At 51.9% G+C, this 20,046-nt stretch overlaps 1 protein-coding gene across 1 annotated transcript in view; it reads left to right on the forward strand.

Moving 5' to 3' along the window:
* The window catches only part of DNAH2 (dynein axonemal heavy chain 2), a 121,963-nt gene extending 102,719 nt beyond the window's left edge, over nt 1–19,244 (forward strand). The window contains exons 66-88 of the mRNA XM_037987835.2: nt 2,095–2,259; nt 2,813–2,938; nt 3,081–3,229; nt 3,301–3,367; nt 3,457–3,607; nt 3,823–3,971; nt 4,153–4,286; nt 4,429–4,573; nt 4,717–4,916; nt 6,757–6,883; nt 8,981–9,167; nt 9,372–9,520; nt 9,657–9,840; nt 10,073–10,263; nt 15,576–15,767; nt 15,936–16,120; nt 16,363–16,591; nt 16,676–16,827; nt 16,948–17,062; nt 17,860–18,036; nt 18,132–18,206; nt 18,343–18,493; nt 18,640–19,244. Of these exons, the coding sequence (XP_037843763.1) occupies nt 2,095–2,259; nt 2,813–2,938; nt 3,081–3,229; nt 3,301–3,367; nt 3,457–3,607; nt 3,823–3,971; nt 4,153–4,286; nt 4,429–4,573; nt 4,717–4,916; nt 6,757–6,883; nt 8,981–9,167; nt 9,372–9,520; nt 9,657–9,840; nt 10,073–10,263; nt 15,576–15,767; nt 15,936–16,120; nt 16,363–16,591; nt 16,676–16,827; nt 16,948–17,062; nt 17,860–18,036; nt 18,132–18,206; nt 18,343–18,493; nt 18,640–18,794 (3,555 nt within the window). The 3' untranslated portion in view covers nt 18,795–19,244. The remainder of the gene's footprint in view (nt 1–2,094; nt 2,260–2,812; nt 2,939–3,080; nt 3,230–3,300; nt 3,368–3,456; nt 3,608–3,822; nt 3,972–4,152; nt 4,287–4,428; nt 4,574–4,716; nt 4,917–6,756; nt 6,884–8,980; nt 9,168–9,371; nt 9,521–9,656; nt 9,841–10,072; nt 10,264–15,575; nt 15,768–15,935; nt 16,121–16,362; nt 16,592–16,675; nt 16,828–16,947; nt 17,063–17,859; nt 18,037–18,131; nt 18,207–18,342; nt 18,494–18,639) is intronic.
* Nucleotides 19,245–20,046: the final 802 nt, after the last annotated feature.

Genomic DNA, 20,046 nt, shown 5'->3' on the forward strand with positions numbered 1-20,046 from the left:
GCTCCCTCAGGGTTAGACCCGACACCCACGTGTGGGGTTGGGGCGCAACCCCCGCTGGCTCCCAGCAAGTGTTCCTCTGAGTGGCCAGATGAGCATGTGCCTCCTGAGGGATACCTTCTTTCTTTAGGTGTTAATGGTGTCTATCAGGTCACTACCAAGGCTGAACCTATAAGCCATTGTGTTCTTGGAAGGTGACACTTTATTTTTACTTGCTTTTATTTTTTTGGGCAGCCCCCAGAATCACAGCAGATTCAGAGACTCCCTGGAAAGTGATACTTTGAATCTCCACTTTTTTTTTTTTTTTTTTTTTCTTTAGCTGGAGTCTTGCTCTGTCACTAGGCTGGAGTGTAGTGGCGGGATCTCGGCTCACCGCAACCTCTGCCTCCCGGGTTCAAGCGATTCTTCTGCCTCAGCCTCCCGAGTAGCCGGGACTACGGGCGCCCACCACCATGCCTGGCTAATTTTTGTATTTTTCGTAGAGACGGGGTTTCACCATAGTGGTCAGGGTGGTCTCGAACTCCTGACCTCGTGATCTGCCTGCCTTGGCCTCCCAAAGTGCTGGGATTACAGGCGTGAGCCATCGCACCTGGCCCTCCACGTTGTTTTAAAGAATATTTTTTGGAGAGTGATCTCTCCCATTTCCAAGTGCTTGGGCCAGGTAGGGCTTGCTTGCTGTGTGCCTCACACCATGCCACAGCCCACATCACCCTTACCCACAGCAACCCTGGCGAGGCTCCGAAAGGTTGAAACTTACCAGAATCACTCAGTTAAAGCAGAGCTACTTCTACTTTCTAGTAGTGGAACTATTTCCACGATTGTGGGCTGCCTTTCCCAGTGAGGTGGCAGCAGGAAAGGGAACATGTATCATGTAAATGCTATGTGTAACCCCCCACCCCATATTCCTCATGATGAAGAGGACAGTGATACAGTCTGTATCCAGGCACTGCTGTTGGCCGGTCAGATATACATACAGGATCATACACATATACAGATCTTGGGACAAGGCTCTATCAGTTCTCTCCTTCAGATTTCAGTGAAAAAAAAATATATATATATATATATTCATTCCAACCTCAACAGAGTCCACAGGTGGCAATGCCTTGAGAGGAGTTTCTTTAGTATACAAAGCTCTGCCCAGGCCTCCATCTCTAGTGTGGGACCTTGGACTTGGTCCTTTGTCTTTTTATTTTGGTTCTTATTTTCTATTTTTGAATAGAGGTGGGGTCTCACCATGTCGCCTAGGCTGGTCTCAAGCTCCTGGCCTCAAGTGATCCTTCTGCCTTGGCTTGCCAAAGTATTGGGATTACAGGCATGAGCCACCACACTCAGCCAGCCCTTTGTCTCGAATGGAGTCTCCCTCTAACAGCTTTTGGGTTCATTTCTCGCTTTTTCTTCCCTTTTCAAGGTTCCACCTTAGGTATGGCCTCTAGCATGGAGTGGCAGTCATTTATGTGCTGTCTGGACTTCCCTTGCTAATCTATCTTGTATGGTTGTTTGTTGGTTTTGAGACAGAGTTTCACTCTTGTTGCCCAGGCTGGAGTGCAATGGCACGATCTTGGCTCACCCCAACCTCTGCCTCCCGGGTTCAAGCGATTCTCCTGCCTCAGTCTTCCGAGTAGCTGGGACTACAGGCATGCACCACCACACCCAGCTAATTTTGTATTTTTAGTAGAGACGGGGCTTCTCCATGTTGATCAGGCTAGTCTCGAACTCCCAACTTCAGGTGATCCGCCCGCCTCGGCCTCCCAAAGTGCTGGGATTACAGGCGTGAGCCACCTGCCTCTTGTGTGGTTTTATTATGCTTTAAGAGGTCTCTGCCCCCTACCCAGCTACCCAGAAACTACCACGTAGTTTCTGGTTTCTAGGAAAGGGTGGTGGAAGGAAGGGGAAGAAAATTCACCTCATCACATGTATTTTATCTCAATTTACTCTTCATGACAACCCTATAGGGTAGGTATTCTTTTACAACATGAGGAAACTGAGGCTCAAAGAGATTAATTTAACAAAGCTACAAAATGGCAGAGTCATGAAGTGAACGAGAACAATCTGGCTGCAAGCCCTGTGTTTGATGCGCTGTACTCCAATCTCTCCCAGGTAGCTGAGAAACTGGAGATGTTGAAGAAACAGTACGACGAGAAGCTGGCACAGAAGGAGGAGCTTCGCAAGAAGTCCGAAGAGATGGAGCTGAAGCTGGAGCGAGCCGGGATGCTGGTGTCGGGGTTGGCAGGCGAGAAGGCCAGATGGGAGGAGACAGTCCAGGTGAGATCGACTATACCACCTGGTGTCCTTTCCCTCTGCTCACCACTTCCAAGAGACCCATCCCTTTTAGCTTGAGGGGCAGTCAGGGAAAACCGGGACACCTGGGTATAGGGAACTCTAAGAACTGAGGTGTGGGAGCTCTTCCCCTCCCCCTGCACACCTTTGGTGAGAGCAATGGAAGGAAAGGCTTTTAGCACCATTAGGGATCTGCTTCAGTGTTTGGATAGGGCTGTGAAGCACACACAAAGACTCTTGATGTAGCCCACCGACCAGATAGAAAACAGACATGGCACATCGTGTTTCTGCTCTCAGTGAGCTCCTGGCTTTGCAAAAGGGTTGGGCCTTATCACCAGAATGTAAACATTGCCATTAGAGATAGAGAACTCGAAAGTAATTAGAACCAGGCTAGAGTTGTTAGGACGCAAAGGTTTAGGGGAAGGAAAGAACCTCTTTGAACTAGACAGTGTCCAGAGGAGGGTGCCTTCAAAAGCATTCCAAGAGTCTCCCAGAGTGCGGGGGCCCAGGCAGGCTTACCCTCCCTCCTGTCCGCCAGGGCCTGGAGGAGGACCTGGGCTACCTGGTGGGGGACTGTCTCCTGGCAGCTGCCTTCCTGTCCTACATGGGACCTTTCCTGACCAACTACCGGGATGAGATTGTCAACCAAATCTGGATCCGGAAGGTGAGATGGGGCTCAGGTATAAGCGAGCTCCGAAACCAGGGCTGGGGGCAGGACCTCTGGAAATATTAAGAGATACCGTGAAGACGCAGGGGCTGCTGGGCTCAGCTCTTCAAGTTAAAGCTTGGGGCTTTTCTCTCCTCAGATCTGGGAGCTTCAGGTTCCTTGCTCCCCTTCCTTCGCCATTGATAACTTCCTGTCCAATCCTACCAAAGTCCGGGACTGGAACATCCAAGGGTTGCCCTCAGATGCCTTCTCCACGGAGAACGGCATCATCGTCACCCGAGGCAACAGGTAAGGTGCTGCCGGGCGTGGGGGCGGCGTGGGAGAGAGGGCCTCGCCTCTGACCTGTACTCCCCCTCCAGGTGGGCACTGATGATCGACCCTCAGGCCCAGGCCCTGAAATGGATTAAGAACATGGAAGGAGGCCAGGTGTGAGGCTGGGGGGCCGGATTAGTCCCCCTCTTCCTGAGGCCCCACCTCTCCCGCAGTGTTCCTTCACCTTCCCCCTTGCTCTCTAGGGCCTGAAGATCATTGACCTGCAGATGAGCGATTACCTGCGAATCCTAGAAAACGCCATTCAGTTTGGATACCCTGTGCTACTTCAGAATGTGCAGGAATATCTGGACCCCACACTCAACCCCGTGCTCAACAAATCTGTAGCCCGAATCGGTCAGGACAAGTCCCCAAGACCAGCCGAGTGGGATGCCAGGGAGGGAAGGACTGGCTCTCTGACTGTGTCCTGTTCTTACCTGTCCCTCTGTTCAGACAGCCCTGGGCTGGGGCCTTAGGACAGGCCGAGTCACTGCCCCTGGATGCCGGTGGGGGACGGGTTAGCCGGTACCTGTCACATGGAGTCCTTGCCCCTGACCCTTCTGTGGATGCAGGTGGTCGGCTGTTGATGCGCATTGGCGATAAGGAGGTGGAATACAATACCAGTTTCCGTTTCTACATCACCACCAAGCTCTCCAACCCCCACTACAGCCCAGAGACCTCAGCCAAGACCACCATCGTTAACTTTGCTGTTAAAGAACAGGTGGGTGCAGGCTGAGGTCCAGACTGAGCTAGGGTGAAGCAGGAAGAATTGGGAAGGATTGAGAAAAGGCATAAGCTTGTGTTGGGCAGCTGAGGATGACGGGTCTTTCGAGGTGGAAAGGGATGAGGAAGGTGAAGGTCAAAGGGGTGAGAGCCCCTCACTGTGAGTGCTGATGCCCCAGGGCCTGGAGGCCCAGCTGCTGGGCATCGTGGTGAGGAAGGAGCGGCCTGAGCTGGAGGAGCAGAAGGACTCACTGGTCATCAACATCGCGGCTGGCAAGAGGAAGCTCAAGGAGCTGGAGGATGAGATCCTGCGGTAAGGCCCTGCCTCCCCCTCCCACTGCCCCACAGGTCTACTCCCAGCCAGCCTCCACCCAGTCTACCCCAGGCACGACAGCATCCCAGGGAGCCTGGTCCCCCTAACCCCTTGCTCCATGTGCCTCTGGGCCTCCCCCTAGGCTGCTGAATGAGGCCACCGGCTCCCTGCTGGATGACGTGCAGCTGGTGAACACGCTGCAGACCTCCAAGATCACGGCCACAGAGGTGACTGAGCAGCTGGAGACCAGTGAGACCACAGAGATCAACATTGACTTGGCCCGGGAGGTAAGCTCCTGGCCCTCCAGCCCTGCCTCCCACCAGCCATCCAAGATGCAACTCCATCATGACGGCTCGAGACCCCTCCTTCCCTGAGCCCCTGCTCCCTGCCATGTCCCTCAGTGGCCCTGATTCCACTCCCCCGCTGGCAGGCTTACCGCCCATGTGCCCAGCGGGCATCAATCCTGTTCTTCGTGCTCAATGATATGGGCTGCATCGACCCCATGTACCAGTTCTCACTGGATGCCTACATCAGCCTCTTCATCCTCAGCATCGACAAGAGCCACCGCAGCAATAAGCTGGAGGACCGCATTGACTATCTGAACGATTACCACACCTACGCTGTCTACAGGTCTGAGGGTGCCCCCAGTATGCCCCAGCCCAGAGGCCGAGCGGCCATGGTTCTTCTGGCCACTGCGCCTTCATGCTTTCCCGCGCTGCGGCTCTCAGCCTGCTGCTGTCCCTCGGCACATGTCCTCCCGGTAGCTCCTGGCTCTCATGGCTTAACCATCACCTGTGGGCCGATGATTCCCCATCTTCTGTCTGTAGCCCTCCCTTGAGCACTGGACTTGTCTATACAACTGTTGGTGATACCAGCACTGTCCAAACGTTAACGGGCAGGTAGCACACTGGCAATCTTGTGAAAATACCGGTTGGGATTTGGCAGGTCTGGGGTGGGGCCTGGGGTTCTGCAACTCCAGCAAGCTCCCAGGGGCTGCCACTGCTCCTGGTCTGTGGATCACAGTTGAGCAGCAAGGAACTGGACTTCTCTACCCTGATGTCCCACAGACCCTTCAAGCTCAACTCGCTTCAGGTCCAACTCATTCTCTTCCCTCTTCAGGTTCCTCATCCTTGGATGGCACCAACGCCCACGACCCAGTCACCCTAGCCAGAAATGGGGAGTTATCCTTTATTTTTTATAATTTTTATTTGTACAGACAGGGTCTCCCTATGTTGCCCTGGCTTGTCTCCAACTCCTGAGCTCAAGGGATCCTCCTGCCATGGTCTCCCACAGTGTTAGGATTACAGGCGTGAGCCACCATGCCTGGCAAAAACTGGGAGCTAACCTTGACTCTTCCCTTTCAAAGCAGTCACCGGGTTTTGTTCATGAATATTTCTGCAAACTGTTCCCTCCCCATCTTCCCACTGCTTGGCTGTACCTTAGTTCTGGCCCTGGTGATCCTTTTTTCTGAGTTGCACAATGGTCTCCTAGAGGTCCTCCTGCCTCTACCCATTGTCCCTCTCAACCTACCCTCCTGCATTGCCCACCTGAGCAAATCCGACCATGCTGCTTCCCGGGTCTGACTGCCAGTGGTTGGTTGCTTGATCCCGGTGGCCCACGAAAGCCCTCATGACCTGGCCTTCTCCTGCCTCAGCCTCACCTTTCCCACCTGGCACTGGGTGCCTGAGCATCCCTGACTGCCCTGCATGCTGTGCCCATCTCATGCTTTTGCTGATGCTGTGACCTCTCTGCCTCTCCCATGTCACCGGAAAACTCTGCCGCACCTTGGAGCAGCTCCTCTCGGAAACATTCCCTGAGTCCAGCAGGCAGGGACATCATAACCAATACCCTCTCTGTCCTCTCCAAGACTGCGGCTTATTCATCTTTGTGTCTTCAGAACCTAGCAGAATGCCTGGCAAGATAGTAGGGGAAAAATGAATGTTTGTTTTTTTAATGGAACTGAATGACTAATTATAAGTGAATGGCTGGGCACGTTGGCTCGCTCCTGTAATCCCAGCACCTTGGGAGGCTGAGGTGGGCGGCTCACCTGAGGTCAGGAGTTCAAGACCAGCCTGGCCAACCTGGTGAAACCCTGTCTCTACTAAAAATACAAAAATTAGCCAGGCGTGGTGATGGACACCTGTAATCCCAGCTACTCGGGAGGCTGAGGCAGGAGAATTGCTTGAACCTGGAAGGTGGAGGTTGCAGTGAGCCAAGATCGTGCCATTGCACTCCAGCCTGGGCAACAAGAGCGAAACTCAGTCTCAAAAAGTAATAATAATAATAATAAGTGAACTCTGGGAAATTATTATCTCTAGGCTCCTGAGTCCTTGGCTGTTTCCAGGAGGTTAGGATTAGAGGCTGGTGAGGTCCTCTGTGTGAGGCTGTGTGGTAGTGGGATCATAGCATTTGTGTGGAGCATCAGCCCCCATTCCATCCTGTGCCTCCATCCTCCCTGCCTTTCTCGCAGGTACACCTGCCGTACCCTTTTTGAACGCCACAAACTACTATTCAGTTTTCATATGTGTGCCAAAATATTGGAGACTTCTGGCAAGCTCAACATGGATGAATACAACTTCTTTCTACGTGGGGGTGTGGTGAGTTGGGCAGAGAGCACATCCCAGGATGAGATGGTCAAGGTTGGGGATGGTCAAGGTCAAGTGTGTCAAGGACTCCAGACCCAGAGGGTCAGGCCCACGGCATCAGTGAGTGAGCTGAGAAAATCCAGGCCAGCATCAGGTGCATGGTGAGCTCCCTGGGGCTGCGGAGGTGACTTGCTATGCGCCCCCTTGCACCCAGCACAGGCTGGGCTTTGTGGCATGTCTCACCTGTGACCCACAGATTGGCCTGATTTTGCCACTTTTTTACTGCCTTTCAAGGCACTCCTTCCCTAGCCTGAGTTCCATGGTCGCCCTCACAATCTCTCCCTCACAGGTTCCTCAACCCCCGTTTTCCTCCTCTCTCTGTTGCATCTATCACTCTGGCTAGATCCAGCTCCTCTGCCCCTCTGTCCCTGTGTGGCCCGTGCACTGAACATGGCCGGGGAAGAACACATCCACAGTGACTGAACACGCTTTAAGTCCATGATCATGAACCCCAAGGAGGCCCTTAAGGCTTCTGGACAACCATGCTGCACTCTCCCGCCCTCCTAGACAACATTTTCTTTACTTTTCCCACCTTCACTTCCCGCCTCTCACGCCAAACTCTCAACACAGCAACCAGAGAGGTCACACTCTGTCACTCAGGCTGGACTGCAGGGGCAGTGATCTTGGCTCACTGCAGCCTCGACCTCCCAGGCTCAAGCCATCCTCCCACCTTAGCCTCTGGAATAGCTGGGACCACAGGCCTGTGCCACCACGCCTGGCTAATTTTTGTAGTTTTTGTAGAGGCGGCGTCCCACCATGTTGCCTAGGCTGATCTCGAACTCCTGGGCTCAAGTGATCCTCCCACTTCAGCCTCCCAAAGTGCTGGGATTATAGGTGTGAACCACTTTTCCGGGCCTGAGAGGTCCTTTTAAAGTGGATGCCATTGTGATGGGCTCCCAGTGGCAGGCGCCACCTCCCACCACACAGCCCCCACTCCACTCCAGCCACGCAGGCCTCATTGCCCTCCCCAACCCCCCTGGCACGTCTCACCTCGGGGCCTTCGCGTGGCTGTGCCTTCTGCTGGAAGCCTACTCCCCGGCATGTGCACCTGGCCGTCTCTCATCTCCTTCAAACCTCACCTCAATGCGACCTAGATCTTCTTATTTATACTTCAAACTCCCCCTCAACACAACCAGTCTCCCTTACCCTCCTCAGAGTATCCTATTTTTCCATAGCACTGCCATCTTTGCTATACTAGATAATTTACTTATTTGTTACGTTTTTGGTTCATAGTCTGCCCATGGGTTCACAATCCCATGTTAGAAAACAAAATCCCCAAGGGCAGAGATATTTTCCATTTTGCTCAGTAATGCATCCCAATGATTAAAATGCATAGTTGGCGAACAATAAATGTTTGTTAAGAAGAATGAATAAGCGAGTGAGCAAATGATGAGTAAACAGTTTGTGCTTCTATGAAGGCGAGGCTACCAAGAAGTCATTAGGTTGGAGACATTATTACCAGGCAACCAGCAGAGGGCGCCAGCTTCCTAAATTTGAACCGTGAGGGCTAAGGGCAGGGTCTGAGTCCTAGACCCCCACGTTTATTCCCCAGGATCCCTGTATTCATCTCTTCACTCTCATACAAAACCCATTTTGGGCCGGGCGCGGTGGCTCACACCTGTAACCCCAGCACTTTGGGAGGCCGAGGAGGGTGGGTCACCTGAGATCAGGAGTTCAAGACCAGCCTGGTCAACACGGTGAAACCCCATCTGTACTAAAAATACAATAATTAGCTGGGTGTGGTGGTGTGCACCTGTAATCTCAGCTATTCAGGAGCCTGAGGCAGGAGAATAGCTTGAACCTGGGGGTCAGAGGTTGCAGTGAGCCGAGATTGCACCATTGCACTCTGGCCTAGGTGACAAGAATGAGACTCCATCTCAAAAAAAAAAAAAAAAAAAAAGAAAAAACAAAACAAAAAAACCTCCATTTTGGCTTTCCCACTGAGAGAGAGAGAAACAGAGAGAGAGAGAGACAGAAAGGAGAAAAAGATCACTCTTCTTTTGAAGTATTCCCAAGTCAATCCCTTTCTTTTTCCCCCACTCCCACCAGGTCCTGGATCGGGAGGGCCAAATGGACAACCCGTGTACTAGCTGGCTTGCAGATGCCTACTGGGATAACATCACAGAGCTGGACAAACTGACCAACTTCCACGGACTCATGAACTCCTTTGAGCAGTACCCTCGTGACTGGCACCTGTGGTATACCAATGCTGCCCCGGAGAAGGCAATGCTGCCAGGTACCAGGCATCTGTACCCCACTCTCACTTTCTGCTTCCCTCCACTCAGCCGCATGCCTGCCCTTCCCATTGTCCCCCATCCCCTCTCCCAGCTGGTGCCGGCCTCCTGGCCCGGAGCACATTCCCGGCAGGTGCCCTGTTGTCTGGATTTCCCGCTCTTCCAGACTCACTCCCTCTCCCTGCAATGACTCACCTCGTCCCCAGGTGAGTGGGAAAATGCCTGCAATGAAATGCAACGGATGCTGATCGTCCGCTCCCTGCGCCAGGACCGCGTGGCCTTCTGCGTGACCTCCTTCATCGTCACCAACCTTGGTTCCCGCTTCATCGAGCCGCCTGTGCTGAATATGAAGTTGGTCGGTGGCTCAGCTTCCTTGTCTCCACGGCCCCTGGGTCTTTCCTGCCTTCCTAGCTCTGTTTCAGTCTCCTGCATCTCTCTCCCACTTCGGTCACGTGGCCTTCTGCCTGATGCTATACCTGTGCTTCTGGCAGGTGATGGAGGATTCAACCCCACGATCCCCACTTGTGTTCATCCTGTCCCCTGGTGTGGACCCCACCAGTGCCCTGCTCCAGCTGGCAGAGCACACAGGCATGGCCCAGCGTTTCCACGCCCTGTCCCTGGGCCAGGGCCAGGCCCCTATCGCTGCCCGACTCCTCCGAGAGGGTGTTACTCAGGGTTGGTGTCCATCCTTTCTTTCACCCCCATCTTCAGCCCAGTCCTTGTCCTTAGAACTGCCAACCTCAAACACACTACTGTCCCTGTACCTCCCACTTCTACAGAGGGTCCCAGAAGTGGCAGATCTGCGTGTTCGGCCCCGCTAGCACCCCCGCCCCAATACCAGGTGGAAAGCATGAGGACAGGCAGGGCTTAGGAAATGATTCCCACTGAGCCTGGCATCTCCTTGCAGGACATTGGGTGTTCCTGGCAAACTGCCACCTGTCACTGTCTTGGATGCCTAATCTGGACAAGCTGGTGGAGCAGCTGCAGGTGGAGGACCCTCATCCATCCTTCCGCCTCTGGCTCAGCTCCAGCCCCCACCCAGACTTCCCTATCTCAATCTTGCAGGCCAGCATCAAGATGACCACAGAGCCACCAAAGGTATGTGGTCATAGACAAAGAGCATCAGCAGGGCCATCTGGTCCACCTTACCACCTGCCAGCACCAGAGAGAGGGCTCAACCTAACAACAACATGCTTCGATTTGATTGTCCTCAAAAAATTCCACCTCATTCCTCTTCTGTTTGTGCCAAACTCCTAGAACACAATAGTAATATCTAACATTTCTTGAGGGATTGTCATGTGCCAGGCACTGTTCTAAGTTTATGTTTATTAACTCGTTTAATATGCGTGCGTGCACACACACATCATGCAAGGTGAATACTGTTACCCCCCATTTTAAAGATAGGAAACTGAGATACGGAAAGAGTAGATAAGTATTCCAGAGCCAGAGTTTGGGTAGTTGGGTCTCCAAATTCATTCTTTTATACCTCAGAACCTTCCTGCCTCCCACCATTTCCTTACATTCTCTTCCAAATGTCACACTTCCTGCCTCTTTGCCCTTCCTTTCCTCCAACTCTACTGAAATTTTTATCTCCAGTATCACAAGCTCATCACCAAATGCAATCATCACCACCCTCTAAAACCTGCCGTGTCACTGCGCTTCACCCACTCACCCCTGCTTAAACTATTTTAGTAGCTTTTCATTGCTCTTAGTCAAGATCAAAATCCTTTTTGCTCACCCTGTGAAAAGCACATGAACCAGTATGTATCATCCTCAACAGATAAGAGCTGTTTGAATCACGCATGGGTGCCTTTTATCATTCTTAATCCTCCTTGGCCACTTGGGGCAGCTGCCACAGTTGACTGTCCCTTTCCCTGGCTCCCTGACACATCGCTCCTGCTTCCCCCACTGTCTTCTGACATATCATTTATTACTTCTGTGTTTCTTTTTCCTCTGCCTGTGGCCAGATTGCAATACTTACACCTTGACCTAAGGACTAAGAGGGGAGGGCCAAAGAGGGGAGGGACCCTCAGTCCTAGCCCAACGTTTCTCATTCTACATTTTCTCCTTTCACAAGTTGTTGGAGAAACTGTCCTTTCCTTTCTTTCTTTTTTTTTTTCTTTTTATTTTTGAGATGGAGTCTCACTCTGTCACCCGGACTGGAGTGCAGTGGCCCGATCTCGGCTCACTGCAAGCTCCGCTTCCCAGGTTCATGCCATTCTCCTGCCTCAGCCTCCCAAGCAGCTGGGATTACAGGTGCCCACCACCACGCCCGGCTACTTTTTTGTATTTTTAGTAAAGACAGAATTTCACCGTGTTAGCCAGGATGGTCTTGATCTCCTGACCTCGTGATCCGCCCGCCTCGGCCTCCCAAAGTGCTGGGATTACAGGCGTGAGCCACCACGCCCGGTGAAATTGTCCTTTTCATTATTTCAACTCTAATCCCATCTCTGGCACCAGCACCAAAGTCAGTTCCAGCTCCGAATTGCCATCAGATTACAAAGCACTTCTTGGCACACCAGCACCACAATAGCACATTCGTTTCATACTCTTTTTTATCCCAACCCCCAAGACTTAGAATGTGATTGTGTTTAGAGACAGGATATATTTTTAGAAAGAGTCTCGGCCAGGCATGGTGGCTCAGGCCGGGTGTGGTGGCTCACACCTGTAATCCCAGCATTTGGGGAGGCTGAAACAGGTGGATCACCTGAGCTCAGGAAGGTGAGATATGGAGTTCAGGTATGATAACCCCAGCTAGAAGTGGAGGTTGCAGGGAGCCCAGATTGTGCCATTGCACTGCAGCCTCGGTTCTGCCTCCCATGTTCAAGAAATTCTCCTGTCTCAGGCACCCGAGTAGCTGGGATTATAGGTGCGTGCCACTAAGCCCTGCTAATTTTTCCATTTTTAGTAGAGACAGGGTTTCGCCATGTTGGCCAGGCTGGTCTCGAACTCCTGACCTCAGGTGATCTGCTCACCTCAGCCTCCCAAAGTGCTGGGATTACAGGCGTGAGTCACCGCGCCCAGCCCATCATCCTTCTAAGAAAGAAAAATCCCAGCATTTTCTTTGAAGTCCTGGTGTGCCTCTTCCCAGTCTCATCACTTTCCCTCCCTACTCAGAGGAAACCACTCTTCTGAATCTTGTATTTGTCATTTTCTTTATAATTTTTTTCTTTTTCTCTGGAGTTAGATTCTTTATTGTAATGCTTTATCGTGTGTATTGCTAATGCAACCATTGTATGTATGTTTCTCTGCAACTTGCTTTTTACATTCAACATTATGTGCTTGACATTCATTCATGATGTTCTTCGCATTTTGTAGTTCTTCGTATATTCCAGATCCTAATCCTTTGTCAGTCATGTGTTTTGTGGTTTGTCTCTTCTCTTTTATGCTGTTTTTTGGTGAAGAGAATTCTTAATTTTTATGAGGTTGAATTTAGCTATCTTTCATTTTTTAAATGGTTTGTGCTCCTTTGTCTTGTTCAAGAAATCCTTGCTTACTTTAAGATTGTTAAAGTACTCTCCTATACTTGCCTTCCAAAAAATTTATAATTTGACTTTCACATTTAAGTTTTTAATCACTTGGAATTCACTTTTGTGACGTGGTATCAGGTAGAGGTCCAATTTTCTTTTGTTTTTGTTTTGTTTTGCTTTTTTTTGAGATAGAGTCTTGCTCTGTCACCCAGGCTGGAGTGCAGTGGTGTAATCTCAGCTCATGGCAATCTCCGCCTCCCGGGTTCAAGTGATTCTCTTGCCTCTGTCTCTGGAGTAGCTGAGATTACAGGCACCTGCCACCCTGCCCAGCTAATTTTGTTATTTTTTGTAGAGACGGGGTTTCACCATGTTGACCAGGCTGGTCTCGAACTTCTGACCTCAGGTGATCCAACCACCTCAGCCTTCCAAAGCGTTGGGATTACAGGCATCAGCCACTGCGCCCAGCCAATTTTATTTATTTCTACCTGGATAACCAATTCTCCCAGTATCACTTCTCAAGTACTACGAAAGCACCTTTCTGATCCATAGTGCCTGCTCAGCCTTCAATCATGTTTCCATATACGTATGGGTTTCAGGGTCCTTTATTCTGTTCATTGGTCAAATTGTTTTATCCTGGAATCAATACTTTAGTCTTTGTTTGTTTGTTTGTTTGGGATGGAGTCTCGCTCTGTGGCCCAGACTGGAGTGCACTGGCACCATCTTGGCTCACTGCAACCTCCGCCTCCCAGGCTCTAGCAATCCTCCCACCCGCACCTTACAGGTGTGCGCCACCACTCTGGCTAATTTTTAATTTTTTTTGTAGAGAGTGGGTTTCACCATGTTGGCCAGGCTGGTCTTGGACTCCTCGGCTTAAGCTGTCCTCCGCTTCAGCCTCCCAAACTGCTGGGATTACAGGTGTAACCCACAGTGCCATGCTAATGTATTTTAGTCTTAATTACCATATAGTTTTATAATAATTCTTGATAGCTGGTAAGGCACATCCTCTTACTTTATTCTTCTTCAGGCTATTCTTGACCTTTTATTTTCCAATATAAATTTTAGAATTCGTTTGTCCTACAAAAAAAAATTATATTCATCAATTTGGGGAAAATTGACATCCTTAGGACAATGAAGCTCCTAATCTGTAAGTATATCTCTCTGTTTATTCATTTTTTCCTCTTTTTTTTGAGAGAGAGAGGGTCTTGCTTTATAGCCCAGGTTGAAGTGCAGTGGTACAATCATAGCACAGTGGGACTGCAGGTGGCATGAGCCACTGTTCCCAGCCTCCATTTATTCTTTATTTATTTATTTTTTTTTGAGACGGAGTCTTGCTCTGTAGCCCGGGCTGGAGTGCAGTGGCCGGATCTCAGCTCACTGCAAGCTCCGCCTCCCGGGTTCATGCCATTCTCCTGCCTCAGCCTCCGGAGTAGCTGGGACTACAGGCGCCCGCCACCTCGCCCGGCTAGTTTTTTGTATTTTTAGTAGAGACGGGGTTTCACCGTGTTAGCCAGGATGGTCTCGATCTCCTGACCTCATGATCCACCCGTCTCGGCCTCCCTAAGTGCTGGGATTACAGGCTTGAGCCACCGCGCCCAGCCCATTTATTCTTTATTTTAATAAAATTCTGTAATGTTCTTTTTTTCTTTTTTCTTTTTTTTTTTTTTTTTTTTGAGACGGAGTCTGGCTCTGTCGCCCAGGCTGGAGTGCAGTGGCCAGATCTCGGCTCACTGCAAGCTCCGCCTCCCGGGTTTACGCCATTCTCCTGCCTCAGCCTCCTGAGTAGCTGGGACTACAGGCGCCCGCCACGTCGCCCAGCTAGTTTTTTGTATTTTTTTTAGTAGAGACGGGGTTTCACTGTGTTAGCCAGGATGGTCGTGATCTCCTGACCTCGTGATCTGCCCATCTCAGCCTCCCAAAGTGCTGAGGTTACAGGCATGAGCCTGACATCCATTATTCTTATTGCATCTCCATCTATCCATGACCCTCCTCTTCCCACCTGAGCACCTGCACTTGACTTCAGCCAGGCTCCTCCTCTCACTTTATTCTGTCCTCAGTGCCTCTATTCAACTCCTTCCATCTCCAGGAAAGCAAGACTCTCCTCTCAAGCCTAGTCATATCCTTTCCATTTGGAAGGCTTAGTTCAAGTCCCAGCTTGCTCATGGAGCCTAATAATGCCAGTCACACAGACTATCCCTCCTTGATGATATATTATGGGCTTTTCAATTTACACTAAACTTTGCACACAATTCTGTACATTTTTGTTATTTGCATGTGTATGTATTTATCTTTGTTCATATTTTCTGGCACCCCAAATTGCGCTGGCCTACCTACCACTGAGAAGATCAGGGCTGAGAGGATCAAAAGTGGTGGGACGGCCGGGTGCGGTGGCTCACACCTGTAATCCCAGCACTTTGGGAGGCTGAGGCGGGTGGATCGCTTGAGGTCAGGAGTTTGAGACCAGCCTGGTCAACATAGTGAAACCCTGTCTCTACTACAAATACAAAAAATTGGCCAGGCATGGTGGCGGGCGCCTATAATCACAGCTACTCTGGAGGCTGAGGCAGGAGAATCCCTTGAACCCGGGAGGCGGAGGTTGCAGGGAGCTGAGATCATGCATTGCACTCAAGCCTGGGCAACAAGAACGAAACTCCGTCTCAAAAAAAAAAAAAAAAAAAAAAAAAAAAAAAAAAATAGTGGGACAAGAAGGCAGGGCTGCCGGAAGCCCATATAATTCCTGTCTGTGAACTGGAGAAAGGCACTCAGCCTTGTGGAGGAATGCAGATTGTGGCACGTAGATCAAGGGCTGCATTTCAGCCTCCACTCATCCTTTCAGCCAGTGCCTTTGTGCAATGAAGAACCTCCACAACTGTACATGGCGGTGCTAGGGGCAGGTCTGAGTATGATGCATGTCACCCCATCTTTGTATTTCATTGTCCCCAGGGCCTAAAGGCCAACATGACACGTCTTTACCAACTAATGTCAGAACCACAGTTTTCCCGCTGCTCCAAACCTGCCAAATACAAGAAGCTGCTGTTTTCACTCTGTTTCTTCCACTCTGTATTACTTGAACGCAAAAAGTTCCTGCAGCTCGGCTGGAACATAATCTATGGCTTCAATGACTCTGACTTTGAGGTTTGTATTAGCCAGGGGTCCTCATCCCAGCCCTCTCTCCTCATACTTCCTACCCCATGGCTCCCCTGTGGGACTATCCATGGGCAGAAAACCTGTGTTGAAGCCCCATTGGCAGATTTCCTGCCATAACTCTGTGGGAATGGGGGCTTGGGTTGGGACCATGCCTAGGTGTCAGAGAACTTGCTGAGCCTCTATCTGGATGAGTACGAGGAGACACCTTGGGATGCACTTAAGTACCTCATTGCCGGCGTCAACTATGGTGGACATGTCACAGATGACTGGGACCGGCGCCTGCTGACCACCTACATCAATGATTACTTCTGTGACCAGTCTCTATCAATTCCCTTCTACCGGTGAGGGGGAGGTGGTACTGGACAGGGAGCCAGAGGTCACAAGCCAGTCAGGTGGCGGGATCAGGGGTGGGGGAAATGTTTGAGGAGAGGACATGAGATTGGGAGAAGACAGAGTTTGTGGGATTGGGAGGGGGAGCAGGGCAGGGGGCTGGACAAATGGGACATGCATAGGCTTGGGGTCTTGGCCTGGCATTGAGGCCTGAGTCCCATAATGTGGCAGTAATTATGCTATGACTCCCTAGGTTGTCAGCACTGGAGACTTATTTCATCCCCAAGGATGGGAGCCTGGCTTCTTACAAGGAATACATCAGTTTATTGCCTGGCATGGACCCCCCTGAGGCCTTTGGCCAGCACCCCAATGCTGATGTGGCCTCTCAGATCACTGAGGCACGAACCCTCTTTGATACTTTGCTTTCCTTGCAACCTCAGATTACACCCACCAGGGCTGGAGGCCAGACCCGGGAAGAGAAGGTAGAAAGAGCCTGGCCTGTGGCAGGGTAGCGGGGGTAAGTGATGAGAAGAGGGGGCTACACTCAAGAGCTCCTCCCTGCTCAGGTCCTTGAGTTGGCCGCTGATGTGAAGCAGAAGATCCCTGAAATGATCGACTATGAGGGGACCCAAAAACTGCTAGCTCTCGACCCCTCCCCTCTCAATGTGGTCCTTCTGCAGGAGATCCAGAGATATAACACACTGATGCAGACCATCCTGTAAGACGGATGGGGAACTCTGCAGAACATGGGAGGGGGTGAGGAGAGGCCTTCGCCTTCTGGCTAGAATGACGTTCCCAGGCCCACCCCATCTCTAACACTCCACCTCATCCTGCTCAGGTTCTCACTGACAGACCTAGAGAAAGGCATCCAGGGGCTCATCGTCATGTCTACAAGCCTGGAAGAGATTTTCAATTGCATCTTTGATGCCCACGTTCCTCCACTCTGGGGAAAGGCAAGATTATACCATTGTTGATCCTTCTCCAACAATGAGCTCCCCTCTCAATCCTGTGCCCCCCAATCTCCTGGTTCTAGGTGGGCATACAGGAAACTGTAGGGAGCCTAAACTTTGAAGTTAGATAGGTTCAAGTTTGAAACCTGGCTCTGCCATTCATTGACTGACTTCTTACAATTTATTAACTTACAGACTTACTCAGGGCAAATTACTAACCTCTCTAAGGATGTTTCAACGATTCCCAGAATTGTGCATACCACTCAGTAGGTGCTTTGTTAATGGTACCTGGTTAATATTACTGCAGTTATTGTTATTAGTGAATAGCTGTCATTGTATGCCTCTTTCCTGGAAGTCGGCTTTGGAGAGTTTTGTTCACCTGTAGTTGGGGAACAGGGGCTGACACCACATAGTCTTCTCATATCTGCTTCAGTGGCTCAAAATAAGGATTTGGGCTGGGCGCGGTGGCTCACGCCTGCAATCTCAGCACTTTGGGAGGCCGAGGCGGGCAGATCACCTAAGTTCCGGAGTTTTAGACCAGCCTGGTCAACATGGTGAAACCCCGTCTCTACTAAAAAATACAAAAATTAGCCAGGCGTGGTGGTGGGCGCCTGTAATCCCAGCTACTTGGGAGGCTGAGGCAGGAGAATCACTTGAACTCAGGAGGCGGAGGTTGCAATGAGCCAAGATTGCACCACTGTACTCCAACCTGGGTGACAAGAGTGAAACTGTCTCAAAATAAATAATATGGATTCGAATCCATGGCTAAATGAATGAATACACACGCACTCCTTCCCCAGGCATACCCCTCACAAAAGCCATTGGCTGCTTGGACCCGGGACTTGGCCATGCGTGTGGAGCAGTTTGAGCTGTGGGCCAGCCGGGCCCGGCCTCCTGTGATCTTCTGGTTGTCTGGTTTCACCTTTCCCACTGGCTTCCTCACTGCTGTGCTGCAGTCTTCAGCTCGCCAAAACAATGTGAGCAATATGCAAAGTGTGAGGGGGATGTTGCTGGGGCCATGTATGTGTTCTCCTCTTCGGGGTCCTCCCTTATTCTCACCTTCAACCCCCAGGTTTCAGTGGACAGCCTCTCCTGGGAGTTTATCGTTTCCACTGTGGATGACAGCAACCTAGTGTATCCCCCTAAGGTGGGAGCCAGTTGTGCTTGAGGCTCTGAGCAAAAATGGGAAATAATTGGACAAGAAGGGAGGAGAGAGGGAGTAGGCCAGGGGCGCCGGCAACTGAAGTCTAGCTTCTCCCAGACCTGCTCCCATTTCTCCCCAGGATGGTGTCTGGGTCCGGGGCCTGTACCTGGAAGGTGCTGGCTGGGACCGGAAGAACTCCTGCTTGGTGGAGGCAGAGCCCATGCAGCTTGTCTGCCTCATGCCCACGATCCACTTCCGGCCTGCAGAGAGCCGCAAGAAGAGCGCCAAGGGTGGGACAGCTCCCCAGGCAGGACCTGCCTGCCCAGTCCCTAGTTTGGAACCTAACCCATTCTCTACTCCAGCCCATCCCACACCCGCTCCTGCCCTGCTCTCCCGGAGGCTCCAAGGATCTGACTCCTCCTCTCCTTTCCCCCAGGCATGTACTCCTGCCCCTGCTATTACTATCCCAACCGGGCAGGCAGCTCAGACCGAGCCTCCTTTGTCATCGGCATTGACCTGCGGTCTGGGGCCATGACATCTGATCATTGGATCAAGAGGGGTACTGCTCTACTCATGAGCCTGGACAGCTGAGACCTCCTTCCCTTCTCCGCTTGAGAGAGGGTAGGGGACTCCAGGAGCTCAGACAGATGTTGCACCTAGGACTGAGGCGGGACCTCACTCAGACTTTGACCTTGGCCGAATTTGTGTGATGTGGCCCTGGAAATACCTAGCCGTGTTAGCCATAAAAGTGAAAGTTGTATTGAAGCTCAGTGCTGTAAAACACCCGCGACAACAAGCCTTAAGTCTCTCAATGCAATGGTGAGGGTCTGGGGAGGGAGGAAGCCCGAGCCTCACAGAGGACAGAGCTACTGGGGAGGTGCTACTGGACGGGGAAAGAAATAAGGGAGGTGGGGCGGCCTGGAGAGGAACGGAGGCGTGGCTCTGAACGAATGGGCAGGGTGGAGCCGCCAGAAGAGGCTGTGGCTTAAGTCTCTGGGCAGGACATCAGTGGGCGGGCCGGGGCTTACCTTAGAAGGGCGCGTGATCCAAATGGGGTAGAGATTTGTCAGGCAGGGATCACGGCTGAACCCCATACACTGCACCCTGAACCCTCCACCCCGCACCCGGCATCCTAGTCGGCACCCGCCCTGAAGCTAGCGGGACCGGCAGAAGACGGGGCGGAGCCGGAGAAGGGGACTTGAGCGCGAGGAGGGGCGGGACCACGAGAAGGGGGCGGGGCTGGGGAGCGGGGGTGCGGGTGTTTGTGTTGGAAAATCCAACTGCGCCACTGGGCGGAGCGGCCCCCCCAGCCCCGGCCTGGGAGAAGGGGGGGCCGCTCGACCCCCTGGGATACCTTGGGGAGCCTGAACACCTGGGACCCCCCCCCCAGAACCAGGTAACGGGGAGCCGGGAGGACGTCTGGAAAGAGGGAAACCTTCCCCGTGCTGCGGGGCAGGACGCCTGAGTCTCTGGAGGGGCAGAGCTGGGGATGGACGTTTGGGTCTTGGGAAGGGCACTGGGAAGAAGACTGGGGCGAAGGTCATGGGTCCCCTAGAAGAGAGTACGGCGGGGAAGGAGGAAGAACTGGGAGGCAGATGTCTCAGGTTCCAGATGTCCAGAGGGGCCTGAAAGGACTCCCCGTTCCCCTTGGGCTGGGATTCCCCTTCCCGACTCCAGGGCGGGGCGAGGCGCGGCGGTCCTCACTGAAGGGCAGGACTAAAGGGCAGAGTTTGCAGACAGGCCAATGCCATGGCCCAGTAAGGTCAGATGGGTCAGACTTGGGTGTGTCCCGGTCCCAGGGCTACTTAAAGTCTCCCTCCAGTTCTCTGCGCGGGTAGGTGTA

Source organism: Chlorocebus sabaeus, chromosome 16 (assembly GCF_047675955.1).
Source record: "Chlorocebus sabaeus isolate Y175 chromosome 16, mChlSab1.0.hap1, whole genome shotgun sequence".
Taxonomy (NCBI): Eukaryota; Metazoa; Chordata; class Mammalia; order Primates; family Cercopithecidae; genus Chlorocebus; species Chlorocebus sabaeus.